The sequence below is a fragment of the Camelina sativa genome, chromosome 1 (assembly GCF_000633955.1).
Source record: "Camelina sativa cultivar DH55 chromosome 1, Cs, whole genome shotgun sequence".
NCBI classification, from domain to species: Eukaryota; Viridiplantae; Streptophyta; class Magnoliopsida; order Brassicales; family Brassicaceae; genus Camelina; species Camelina sativa.
In genome coordinates, this window is record NC_025685.1 from 1,283,210 (window position 1) to 1,295,335 (window position 12,126).

At 34.4% G+C, this 12,126-nt stretch overlaps 4 protein-coding genes across 5 annotated transcripts in view; all 4 read right to left on the bottom strand.

Moving 5' to 3' along the window:
- LOC104703294 (pentatricopeptide repeat-containing protein At5g65560-like) overlaps positions 1-2,539 on the bottom strand; it is a 5,166-nt gene extending 2,627 nt beyond the window's left edge. The window contains exons 1-9 of the mRNA XM_019230611.1: positions 2,156-2,539; positions 1,768-1,939; positions 1,434-1,651; positions 1,257-1,317; positions 1,087-1,159; positions 929-1,006; positions 660-817; positions 253-421; positions 61-103 (exon numbers count right to left, since the gene is read on the bottom strand). Of these exons, the coding sequence (XP_019086156.1) occupies positions 61-103; positions 253-421; positions 660-817; positions 929-1,006; positions 1,087-1,159; positions 1,257-1,317; positions 1,434-1,651; positions 1,768-1,939; positions 2,156-2,539 (1,356 nt within the window). The remainder of the gene's footprint in view (positions 1-60; positions 104-252; positions 422-659; positions 818-928; positions 1,007-1,086; positions 1,160-1,256; positions 1,318-1,433; positions 1,652-1,767; positions 1,940-2,155) is intronic.
- LOC104703303 (two-component response regulator ARR22-like) lies at positions 2,966-3,518 on the bottom strand. The gene is made up of 2 exons (XM_010419314.2): positions 3,294-3,518; positions 2,966-3,133 (listed from the first exon to the last, which is right to left on the bottom strand). Exons 1-2 carry the CDS (start codon positions 3,516-3,518, stop codon positions 2,966-2,968), a joined length of 393 nt encoding a protein of 130 aa, XP_010417616.1.
- On the bottom strand, positions 5,680-6,712 carry LOC104699653 (two-component response regulator ARR22-like). 2 transcript variants are annotated; one of them, XM_010415093.2, is made up of 3 exons: positions 6,626-6,712; positions 6,184-6,446; positions 5,680-6,042 (listed from the first exon to the last, which is right to left on the bottom strand). In XM_010415093.2, the coding sequence occupies exons 2-3, from the start codon at positions 6,424-6,426 to the stop codon at positions 5,866-5,868; spliced, it is 420 nt and encodes a 139-aa protein (XP_010413395.1). In that variant the 5' UTR covers positions 6,427-6,446; positions 6,626-6,712; the 3' UTR covers positions 5,680-5,865. The 2 variants fall into 2 exon arrangements, with proteins under 2 accessions (XP_010413395.1, XP_010413329.1); XM_010415027.2 differs by lacking the exon at positions 6,626-6,712 and having other exon boundaries at positions 6,184-6,519.
- Positions 8,833-11,718, bottom strand: LOC104699797 (GDSL esterase/lipase LTL1). The gene is made up of 5 exons (XM_010415218.2): positions 11,395-11,718; positions 11,146-11,273; positions 10,573-10,815; positions 9,878-10,130; positions 8,833-9,329 (listed from the first exon to the last, which is right to left on the bottom strand). The coding sequence occupies exons 1-5, from the start codon at positions 11,633-11,635 to the stop codon at positions 9,094-9,096; spliced, it is 1,101 nt and encodes a 366-aa protein (XP_010413520.1). The 5' UTR covers positions 11,636-11,718; the 3' UTR covers positions 8,833-9,093.

The window sequence follows — 12,126 nt, forward strand, 5'->3', positions numbered from 1 at the left end:
ATTTGAGTATATAAAACCAGAAGCATCGGGATCTAAAGGAGTTTTCCCTTTTCGAGGTACCCAACGCTTGCGCTCACCAGTAAGCCCCCCTTCCTCTATGTACCTAAAAATGTTTACAGAGTGCGAATCTTAGTATATCAAGACAACAACAAGTGAAAGAACACATACTTTCTTTCAGACAATTAGAACAGAGCATTAGAATATAACTTGTAAAAAGTTAGAGTCAAACGACACAGAACTCCAGTTTTTTACCTTGCTAAATAATCAATCTCATAGCCAAGTTCAGCTTCTTCTTGCAATGGTTCAATCCATGAGCTGACTAGTGTTCGATATTTTCTACTCATAATCATGGCTCGTGGAGGGATAGGTTGGTTATCTTTTCGCATTGCATCTAAAGCATCTATGAGCTCAACAATTCTTCCTGGTTCAAAGATAGAGAGTATCGTTTAAAGACAGTAAATTTACAAGGAACGAAGAAAAAAAAGCTTGTCACTAACACATGTCCTAAAAATTAACAAATGAAGGTAACACATAAAAGTATAAAAATAGAGAACCATAATTATAAATAGTTCTAATAATATATTCTCACAATGTCCCAGAAGGTGTTCAACATATGCCTCTGCATAATAGTATTTACACAGGTAGAAGTGTATGCGTACCTTCTCGACACAAAGCCCGAAGATACAAAGAGAGAGGATCCTCAAAGTTCCCTGCATTGTGTAAAACTACCGTTCCTCCTTCAAATTTTTTCAGCGCTCGAAAATGTCTAATTGCTTCCTTCACAACACAATATTTCGTGAAGCACTCAACTAAGAGGCTGAAATGGATCATTATACAGATCATATTAGGGGGTTATACAATAGAACGGGTTGAAATGCAAACTGGGTATAAATGAGTGCAAGACAGAATGAAATAAAGATTCTCTCACGCGTAAGTCTTCACGTTTGGCTGCACACGTTTGTGGTCCTCAACCATCATTCCAAGTAGTTCAGCAACATCTTGAACCCTGTGATTCATGCAACAGGCTACTTAAAACTTTGTCCACTTTTAAGATGAATGTGTGCAAATAAACCTCATATGAATTACCTATCATATGACTCGGCTCTTGTATAGGCTTGAATCACCCAGTTATATGTCTCAGTGTTGGGCTTCATAAAAACTATCAAATTAAGATTACATCAACCTGTTTCAGAAGCCATTACACAACAACTAAACAAAACATTTGAAGCAGGAATCAGCTGAAAAAGAAAACAAACCTTCGCCATACTCCATATTTTCAAATGTCGCATAAGCTACCTCGGGAATCCCACATGTAGCCTACACAATGGAAGCAAAGAAAAATCATATTTGATAAAAAGAAAGAAAAAAGGCATAACCATCTTAACCAGACAAAGAAGAAGCGTGTGTATACTTTCCAAAACACCATGACAAACCTGCACACTAAGAAGACAGTTGAAATGAAAGGTTGTCGCCATTCTACCAGCTGCCTCCATTTCGTAAGAGATGTCTAAGGCATTAGAATGATCTCCAGCTTTGCAATCTTCTTCAATCATCAAATCATAAAGCTCATCAGTTGCTCTCATCCCACCTCTAGCACCCTTCAAGAAAACTTTATTTGCATCTTCCAAGTGATTGGTTCTCATGAGCTCCTCTATAAAGAAAACCACAATCCAATTATAAACGATTACTCAATAACCCCAAGCATGGTAGACACAAAAGAAATACAAGCATTTGATTCTAACAAATAGTCTTGGTAAGAGAGAATACCAACAAGAATGAGCCAAGCCTGACGAATGTCATAGCTAAGCTTTTCCATAGCGGCAAGGATTTCTAAGCCTCTCGTAGCGTTTCCTTTTGAACCAGAGAGTCGAACCAAAGCAATCATTGTTTCAGGAAGCGGACGTTGGCCTGCACCTAGCTCCTTTCTCAGCGAGTGCATCTACAATCACACACACCAAACAAAGAAAAGTGTTCATCTTTCACTTCAAACACACCCAAAAAGCTACGAGAAAGAGGAAAGTTCCAATTTGGATTAAAAGTCTTAAACCATAGCTCAAGTTCAATAAAGCAGAACAATGCAAATTCCGATAAGAGTTTTAGGCTTTTAGCATTGAGTGACTTCTTAAACGAAATAAAGTATACATCTTTCATTTACCGCGCCTTGTTCGTCGCCGTTAAGAGCGTGAGCAACGACCAAGCCATGGAAAGAACGAGGTCCAGGGGTAAGCCCAGCAGCAATCATGTCATAGATAACCTCGGATACACCTGAAGTGTCTCGATTTCTAGCTCTTTCCATAAGCTCATCCATAAAAGTGAGGCGGAGACTCCTCTCCAGGGCTGAGACAGCTTCACCGCTTCCGAAAGACGAGGAGGAGTCGTCATTATCTCCTCCTTCGCCGCGTTTCTGCTTCCTCCTCCTCCTCGGCTTCTTCTCCGGCGCAGAAATTGAGCAACGAATAGAAGATAAACCGGCGGTGCGACGAGGAATTGGGTGGATTGAGTTTGAGGGAAATGGAGGATTGAGGAAGAAGAGTGACATTTTTTTTTGTTTCGGCCAAAGTCTTTAGATTTTTTTTTTTTGTTACTGGGGAATGAATGGATAAAGGAATTTGAAATTTATCTTTTAATTAAACGGGGACGATGATCATGTGCAGATCACGTGAATAAATTTGTCTTCCAAATTTTATTAGTTTTATCGAACCAGATTGCTCACATAACCGGACTAAACCAAGCGAAATTTCGTTAATTCGAAATGCTTTCCGAGCATGTTCGTAAATCGTGACATAACATAAGCAAAAATACATGAAAATAAATTGTAATCTGAGATACCATTACTTAAAAAAATAAAATAACATATAGACATTAATTTAAGAAATTATCTTCTTACGGAAGAAATTATAATTGGTTAATTAATAAATACAAAAGACAAAAGAAAAAAAAGTTGATCTAGTGGTCAACCGCGTCATCATAGGCTTTTGAGCTGGTTAATGATCGGATCCATTTTTCCAAAGGTTAAGGGTTTTACCAAGCAGTGGTCAACTCCAGCTTCCATGAATGCCTTATTCTCGTCTTCATGCGACGTCACCCCCACGATCATTGACGTCACCTTCATGTCTCCTAGCTTCTTGATTAGCTGCATGAATAACCAAAATACCAAATAAAAGGAAAAAAAAATTAGTATCGATATCATACTACTAGTGAACGATCAAAACAGTCGACATTAAATAATTAGGGTTTTTAAAATTATAAACTTAGGGCGTTAATTAATTAGGATTATCATGAAAGAAACTTACGGGAACTCCATCGATGAGAGACATATCATTCATATCCATGATTATAAGGTTGTAATAATCACCATCACGGTGGAGTTTCACCGCCTCCTCGGCGTTTCTCGTCATGTAAGCAAATCCTCCAGCCATTTGAATGATTCCCATGTAATCTCCACAGCGATATGGATCCTCGTCAACGATCAACACCGTTAGTTTCTTCTTATATATCAACGACATGTTCTTCTTCATTATTTGATCTCCTCTTGATTCTTTTTTCTTTGTCATCGAATTTTCTATAGAAACACTTGGCACAACAAGAACCCACATTGTATATATATATTATCGAATCATGTCGAAGCATGATTTTTGGAAAAAGGAAAGTTACTAGGAATACGTACGTGTTGAAGTTTTTGTGAGAAAAGTAAAATAAAATTAAAGGAAGTTGTCGATTAAAATTTACACTTAGACAAAAAAAAAAAAGGAAACCAAGGTTTTAGAATAGTAGTATCCTTTTAGTACGTAGTATGTGTATAGCTTCTCATTTAAGTTAGGGTACGGTATTGGAGAAAAAAGCATCGACATGAGTTAGTGTTTGAAGACTTTTGCGCCGAAAAAAACACACAAAAAATGTGAGAGTCGCATATATTACTTTGCAGTTTGCAGTATTGTTATGGAGATGTGAATTGTGGTTTTTGCATTATGTCAATATAGAGAATTGAGAGAAGTATATATATTATTATATATTTTGGTAGCATGGTAGAAGTATATATATGAAACTCAAAGTATAATTGATTACTAGATCGTCTCAAATTTCATGACGTTTTTTACAACTTTTTCAAAATGATGCTACATATAAGCAATTAAAAAAAAAAAAAAAACAATATTTTTATTCTTGAAACACAACTACTTGAGCTACACCCTTTTTAATCTTTAATTTTCTTTCTTTTCTTTTATTTTTTAATTGTCTTACAGAAATAAAGAAATCAAAGAATAGGCAGATTGTAAAAAACCAAGACAAAAACAGAGCAAGTGGAGACAAATGCTTAAAAGAAACAGAGCCACGTACAACAAATGCATCTTAGCTAAAAGGACATAAAGAAACAGAGACAAAACACTAATCTCTTGTTTATCTAATCAAATCGTGATCTCAAAAAAAGCGATGGTATATAGGATATATTCGAACTCTAATCAAAACCTAAGGTATGAGGAAAGTTCGAAAACTCAACTTTTTTTTTTTTGGAGCTCTCAAGCATTTCCGAAACAAACCAATGCACCTGAAAAGCCAAGTAAACATTGGTTTGTCTATATATTAAAAAATTTGAACATTCGATAGACAAAGTAGATGCTTCAAAACAACTCAAATGTGTCGAATATAATCCACTTTAGACACTTACATTCAAAGCTTTTAAATTCATTCTTCTATTGTTTAAAATAAATTTCTGACGCATATGTTCTGACTTCGATCAAACCTAAGGAGTAGTTCCAAGACCCATAGTTTCTTGATAGTAGAAAATATGTGTAATAGAATGTCTAGACTTAATTGATCAGCCGCCTGTATAGATAGCTGCTTCCCATATTTTTTTTCGAGTATATGGAAATCATGATAGCTATGAATTTCGAAACGTATAAATGTTTAAACCTTGATTTTGTAAAACCTGTCCATTACAAAGTAGCAAATTCCACAACTATAGATAGTGCAACATCAGTATATGTACTTATGAATGTATACCACACAATGCTTAATCATCAAATTTAGCTAAGATGATATAAGCCGTTGATAATAGAATTTACTCTTATTTCCACAACCTTATCAAATCCAAAGAAAGATATGCTGTTTCTTCTTTATGACCTATATATAGTATTGGAGGAAATCATTTGAAAGTATGCAGATAACAAAAAGAAATATATCTTAATTTTGTTTCTATTTCTAGCTAGTATATGTTATTGGAACTATAATAATACGAAATGTAAATTACTTTTTGAAAAAAAATATATAGAGATAAGTATTTATGAATAGTGAAAATATTTCTCATTATATTTAAAAGTATCTGTAAAAAAAGATATCCTTGTTTTCTAAATAACATATATACGGAACATAAATATAGTCAGATTTGCGATATATCATTTTTAAGAAAATTAAGACCAAACAACATATGTATTTCAGTTAACACTAGAACTAGTCATATAATTCAACTGAAATCAGTGGCAATACACACATTATTAGTAGTTATTTAAAATTTAAAGTGGATCTTGAGAATATGTACGAGTTTTTATTTAAAGTTGATATGTACTGTAGATGTTTTTTTGATAAATAGTTGATATGGATATTGCATGTGCTGTATGTATACATATGATATGATACCGTAATATGAGTATATTAATTCATTCAGTAAACCTTTTTTATATAAGCGAAACGAAACGAGTTACATGATTCATCTCGGACGATAGAAGAAATATCAAACATAGATATGAATAACCCTAATTAAATTTCAAACGAAACACATGCAGATATATGTCATATACACGTGTATGTGTAGACGTTTATTTTGTCAGGATAGAAAACATAGATACATAATGAGACGATCTACGTCAACCATTAAGCATCCAAGAGGTGGTTAATGAGAGGGAGGAGATTTTCCTTGGATAAGGGTTTTGCCAAGCAATGGTTAAGTCCAGCTTCCATAAAAGCCGCACGCTTCTCTTCATTATCAGCTAGAGTCGTCACCCCAATGATCATTGACGTCACTTTCATTTCTCTTAGCTTCTTAGTTGCCTAATTAATTAAAACCAATAGAGAACACAAAAAGAAAAAGAAAAACTATATATCAAAGAGGAGATTGAGTAGTGTAGTGATGATTCGAGCCACTTAAATTGTCTGTTAATTCGTAAGCAAGCTAAAATCATTATATTGTACCGAAGCACCATCCGTCTCGGGCATTTCCTTATCCATTAGGATAAGGTCGAAGGATGCATTGCCGTCGCGGTGGAGAATCACTGCCTCCTCACCATTTTCTGCCGTCTGAGAAACTCCTCCTATCAGATTGATGATCCTCGCGTGGAGTCTACGGTTTATTGCATCATCATCGACGATCAGCACGTTTAGGATCTTCTTCGTCTTTGTTGGCTTGATTTGCTCGATATCTCTCACCTCCGACATTTTTTTTTGTTTTTGAAAATCTTCACAAAAAAAAAAGAACCAAATTAAACAGTATAGAACTATAATGCATGCATGTTTATGTGTGCGCTTATGCTTTCGTGTCTGTACATATAGCTAGGTGTTTAAGTATATATATATATATATATATATTTTTTATATTACATAGATATTACATATGAAGAATGAAAAAGTGGCTTACGATTGTGGATTCTAAAGAAGACAGTGAATTGTGTCTTAAGAACGTAGACAATGATCGATTTTTTATAGTCGAGACAAAAGGTGAAAAGAAAACATATCCTTAAACGTGACAAAGAAAAGCATCTTTTTACATGAATTTTGCTGAAATATATATCCTACATTATTCTAACTGAGTTGTTTAACTAACTAATTATATGAGAACAATTATATGAACAAAATTTAAAGAATGTGTAAGAAATGCAAGTGAAAACGAAAAAAATACATCTTTAAGTAATTCTAGATCATACTAAGATTCTATATTCTTTTTATTAACTTCGTCCATATTGTTTAGCGTAAAGAAAGTATGTTATTTTAGACAAAAGAAATGTAATCAAGTTCAGATACTTTCATCCTTCTGTTTGTTGGGTTAAAGGTTTCGTTGAACGGTAAATATCAATAAGATCACTACAAAATCCATGCGCGAACATATATATATATAAAGAGAAATATTCCCATAGAGTACTTTATAAAAAGCATAGAGGATAATGCTTAAGCAAATTAAGCATACAAGTTGTAAACCCAGCAAAATCTACTACTTAATGTCAGTTTGCAGTTTCGTGTTCCTTATGGCTTCTTATGGAAAAAGTGGCTAGTAAACATATGTAAAAAAAGAAAAGAAACAAAAACATCATACTTTACTTAAGATTTTTAAAAATTTATGCATTGCGTATTTGTTATTGTTTATTGTTTTATGGTGGCGCGTTTATTAAATTGACGGAGGCTCTTTGGTTACCTTAATTTGACATTGATAATTTGATTACATTGGTTATCTTTAGTGAATTCTGCATGCTTTATTAAGTTATTTTAATGAAATTATCTTAAGTGTTGAAGAAACTATAAAGAGCTTCTCCAAACATTCGTTTCTTCATTTATATTGAAGAAACGATGGAAGGCTTAAAATTTCTACTCTATTGGCTGCATTATGGCAAGACTCTGGTTACATCACGGGGATGTTGTAGTGTAGATGGACAAAAATAAGATTTGAGTTTCCAAACACTCGTTGGATCCAGCTTCCAAACACTCGTTGGATCCAGCTTCCAAACACACACCCACGATCATTCATTGGCCATTGCAGTCACACCTTTGGCTGGAAGCTCTATGATCGCCTTAATTATGCATTTACTAAACAAATGGGTTAATTTATTTGAATTTAAAATCTCTCTATTGTCCAAGTTAACCAAAGAAAGAAAAGAAAAAGAAAAAAACACAACCGTGAAACTGTTTTAATAGCCCATTGGGCCCAATACGAATGAGGCCCTAAACTTTTAATATGAAGTACACCAATGGTCCATTCATGTTTTAAATAGTAGTATATTATACTTTATTTATAAAAATAAAATAAAATTGGATTCTACATTGTATGTATATGGGTTTGATAGGGTCGATCAATAAATGTCAATAGTGGTGAAAGAAAGCATATAAAACTTATACATTAAATTTGTTAGTAAGTTTTAAATACAAGGGAGGGGTACATAAAGATTTCACCCACTCCACCAACTAGAACTCAATTCCATTATTCACATTTCAATGTCTGCGGAATAATGCCTCAACAAACTTCTTCTGTGTACTCTTTCTTCTTCCCTCCTTAGGCATATTAAATGATTCATTACCACATCGACAGTAATGTATAGCGACAAGAATTTTTTCGGAAAGTACGCAGACACATATCACTGTAACAACATGCAACAGTGTACATAGATATTTCGTGTAGAGTTTACAATTACTTCCGGCAAAGAGATAAATAAGACTTAAGTTGTGTCTCCCCACCCCCATGTTGAGAAAAATAGACAAATCAAGATGATTATGCAAATTTTACTATTCTTTTTTTACTCCAGGATAAAGAGGAAACAAAAGAGTCGGTTGCCTTTGAACTGAAGAGGACTAAGTCATGTGCTGCCCACTCTTAATTTTCCTCGACATAGTCACTCAGTGAGTCTCAATCTTTTCAATTTAAATCAGCTACTCTGTGAATCTAAAAGCTTCAGTTTTTGCACGTGAGTTAGCCATACCATCATAATATCAATAATTATTTTAGTACTGATTTATTTTTTAAAAGATCTTTTTTTTTATCAAATCCTTTTTTTCTTTTTGTTCCGACCGAATTAGATCGATCGATACTTATACAAGTCTAACGCTTGTAGTTCATGTATATAGAGCTGAATCAGTATATAATCATCTAGGAAAGAAAAACATATATCAATCACTCAAAATATTACATGATAATTGGGACACACACCAAAAAGCACTAAAACTAAGCTAACGGAGAGAGTACAACAAGCAAAGGCATCCCCGACCACATCCCCGACAAATAAAACTCTCTTAATTGAACTAATTATTGCCATCAAACTTACTAACCGACACAGCAACAACAATGCAAACTACAAAAGAAAGGACGACCTTGACATTTGCTTGAAAGAAATCACACTTAAACTAGATTCTTGAAGAATCCAAGAGCATGGCGGTGCTAAGGTTCATAGGGTGCATATACTTGGCGGAGCCGGTCAGGATTTGATTAACGATGATCCTATTGGCTTTCTCTGTCGGGTGAAACGCATCCCAAAACGCATATAAGTCTCTGTTAGGACACAAATTCGAGACTGGCGTGCATAGTCCTATGCCATTGTATGGTCCTTGTCCACAACATGCCACCTTCGATGTCACAAACCCTACAAATACACACACACACACGAGATTATCAAATTATAGTTTTTTAATACGTCGAATCCAGACATATATCTTATACGAATATTTTCGATTGAGATAGATTACGGAAAACAAAAGGTACCCTATATATTAAAGACCAGACAAGTCCTTTTGTTAAACATTTCCTGTTGAATGATACTGCTTACGTATAGAAATCGACACATACGTATTAATAACTTATCTAAATAATTTTTATTTTATTTCAAAAAGTGTGAAAAATCAATGTCATGTATAACATGGTTCTAGAAAGTGGTCGTGCTCATTTATAAGTTTTCGTACCCATACAGTGATACGACAAAACATATATACTACATATATATATCATTACTCCAAAAAGATGGTCCTTTTATGCTTTATCGAATCTTATTAGTCCAATCTTTGATTGACGGGCTAATAATTTTTCTCTAATTTGAAATTCATAACTAAACCCTTCAAGACATTTTCGAAAGTATATATTATTAAACATTTCTAACGATATAATTTATTAGCAAAAGAGATGGGTTATAGTTACCGAATTGTTCCGGATTAGATAGATAATCCATGTTCATTTGATAGGAATTGGCAGCCACAAAAACGTCTTGACCAATTTCAGCATTGACTGATGCGATCAAATCAACTAATCGAGGATTGAACAAAGCGGCTGCTGTTTGGAGAGCGCCATAGCACTCGCCATTTCGGCTATGCTGAGCCAGTTCCGCGGGTGCACATCCCATCGCACCAGTTCCAGTTACTAAAACTCGTCTTGCCCCCAGTTCGTAGAGTCTCTTTTGCCATGAAAACAAAAGAGGAAGAAATATTATAGTCATGCACTATGAAAGGAAGATTAAATAGATCATCATTAATTATTATTACATTCTAAACTACTAATGTAAAGGAAAAAGTCATTAAAACTACTAATTATTATTACATTCTAGACTAAATAGACCATCATGGTTTATGTACGTAATGTTCCCTCTTTCCAAGAGAATCATGGCATTAACTACATAGTGATATAGAAATAAATTATTTGGGGTCACTCACTTATTAAATGCAATGTCCTATAGTGAGAGAACAATATAGTAAGCTACTAAATGATAGTAATGCAAGAATAGAGATTCGATGAGTTTAGCTAATTTCGTGTAAGTCCCCATTTATATCTGCATGACTCTCAATTAAATCGGCATACACGTGAAAATATATAGAATGTAGAATATAAATTTTTCTTACTCTAAGAATCTTTGCGTATTCGGAAATGAGATACACAACGTAGTCCGGTAACGCGAATTGGCGAGAACGAGCGGAAAACGGGATTAGATAATAATTGTTGACGAAATCATTACCACCCAGTGTGATTAGGACAAGAGCCTGGTTAACTAGCTGTTGTGTAGCTTCTGGTCCGATCAATGCACTCACTCGTTGCTGGTACTGTTCGAAGTATTCGAACTGTTTAAAGATCCTAATTATGTTTATCTGCCAAACAAAACACATAAAATCAGCAATGAGCTTTTTTTTTTAAATTACGACGGGAGAAAACGGTAGCGTTTAAACTCAAAAACGGATAGTCAAAAGTATTATTAGAGTATTTAAAGACAATCACGTGTTTATTGGGTTTTCCTGGTGTCACTCATAAAAGACGGATATACCCTCAGTCTTTTAAAATTCGTATTCTCAGGTACATAGTGCCCTCTACACGAGAGATAATCTAAGAGGGTAAAAATGTCTTTTAAGAATTATATCCCAACACCTAAAATGCGTTATTCAATGAAATATTAAAAAAAAAAACTATCGAAGTTTGCTTACGAATTGAATTCCAGTGTCGTTGAGGATTCCAATTCCGGCGGAGGCGAAATTAGCGCCGACGAGAAGATTTTCTCCGGTGAGTTGCGGGCTAAGGTACGGTAATGTCGACGGCATGCCAATAGCCTCACCTAGTTGTAGAGAGATACGTATCAAAAACAGTCATTAAAGATTATTGATTTGAAGAAACATTATCGTATATTAATTAATTATTAATATAACCATGCTTGAAACAAATATATGTATGCTTACTGATAATGTCGGGAATGTTAAGACCGTTAGAGAAACGTCCGGTGGGTCTACGGGTCGGGTAGTCGATACCATACGGGTAATTGTCAGCGCGGGCAGTGGTAACGAGGTAATCATTGTTTCCGTTGTCGACCAGAGAGTCACCAAAGACGAAGAAAGCCCTCGATTTGACTTGTGGTGCAAGGAAAGTAACAATGAAGAATAGTGAAATTATAAACCCTAGTGAAGAAAATTTGATATCCATAGTTATGGAGAGAGAGACTAGGACTAGCGGACGAATGAGAAGAAATTATTTTTAAAGTTGACGTATGATATGAGAGCATATGGAGGCAGGGTGTGTTATATATACACTGACAAGGGTTAGTTGTGTATAAATGTATATGTCTCGTTTTTATTTTTATTTTTGTTGGTGTGAGTTTTTAATTTCTTTAAGAAGAGTGACATTAATAGAGGCTGCCAACTAATACACAATGAAAATGGGTCTTGTTTGTTGTTTGGATGTAATAAATGTTAGGAATTGTACTATTGCTTCTTCTCCTAAAATGGAATTATCTTGTGTGTATAATGTGTTTTGATTGGATGTTAATCATACTGATATCAATGGTGTCAGTTTTGAAGTGATTAGGTATGTAGTAGATCGATCCAATGATATTCAGCTAATCGATTTGGGGAAAATATGTTAGAAACTGCTGTTACAATCACTTGATTCGTTTTTTTTTTTTTTTTTTTTTCGTT

Coding starts and splice junctions, on each gene's coding strand:
- LOC104699653 (XM_010415093.2), bottom strand. CDS start 6,426: ATGTCGGAGGTGAGAGATATCGAGCAAATCAAGCCAACAAAGACGAAG. Junction 6,043..6,183: donor CCGAGACGGATGGTGCTTCG/GTACAATATAAT, acceptor TTAATTAATTAG/GCAACTAAGAAGCTAAGAGA.
- LOC104703303 (XM_010419314.2), bottom strand. CDS start 3,518: ATGAAGAAGAACATGTCGTTGATATATAAGAAGAAACTAACGGTGTTG. Junction 3,134..3,293: donor CTCTCATCGATGGAGTTCCC/GTAAGTTTCTTT, acceptor TTATTCATGCAG/CTAATCAAGAAGCTAGGAGA.
- LOC104699797 (XM_010415218.2), bottom strand. CDS start 11,635: ATGGATATCAAATTTTCTTCACTAGGGTTTATAATTTCACTATTCTTC. Junction 10,131..10,572: donor AATACGCAAAGATTCTTAGA/GTAAGAAAAATT, acceptor TCATGGCAAAAG/AGACTCTACGAACTGGGGGC. Junction 9,330..9,877: donor ATCTAATCCGGAACAATTCG/GTAACTATAACC, acceptor GTGTATTTGTAG/GGTTTGTGACATCGAAGGTG.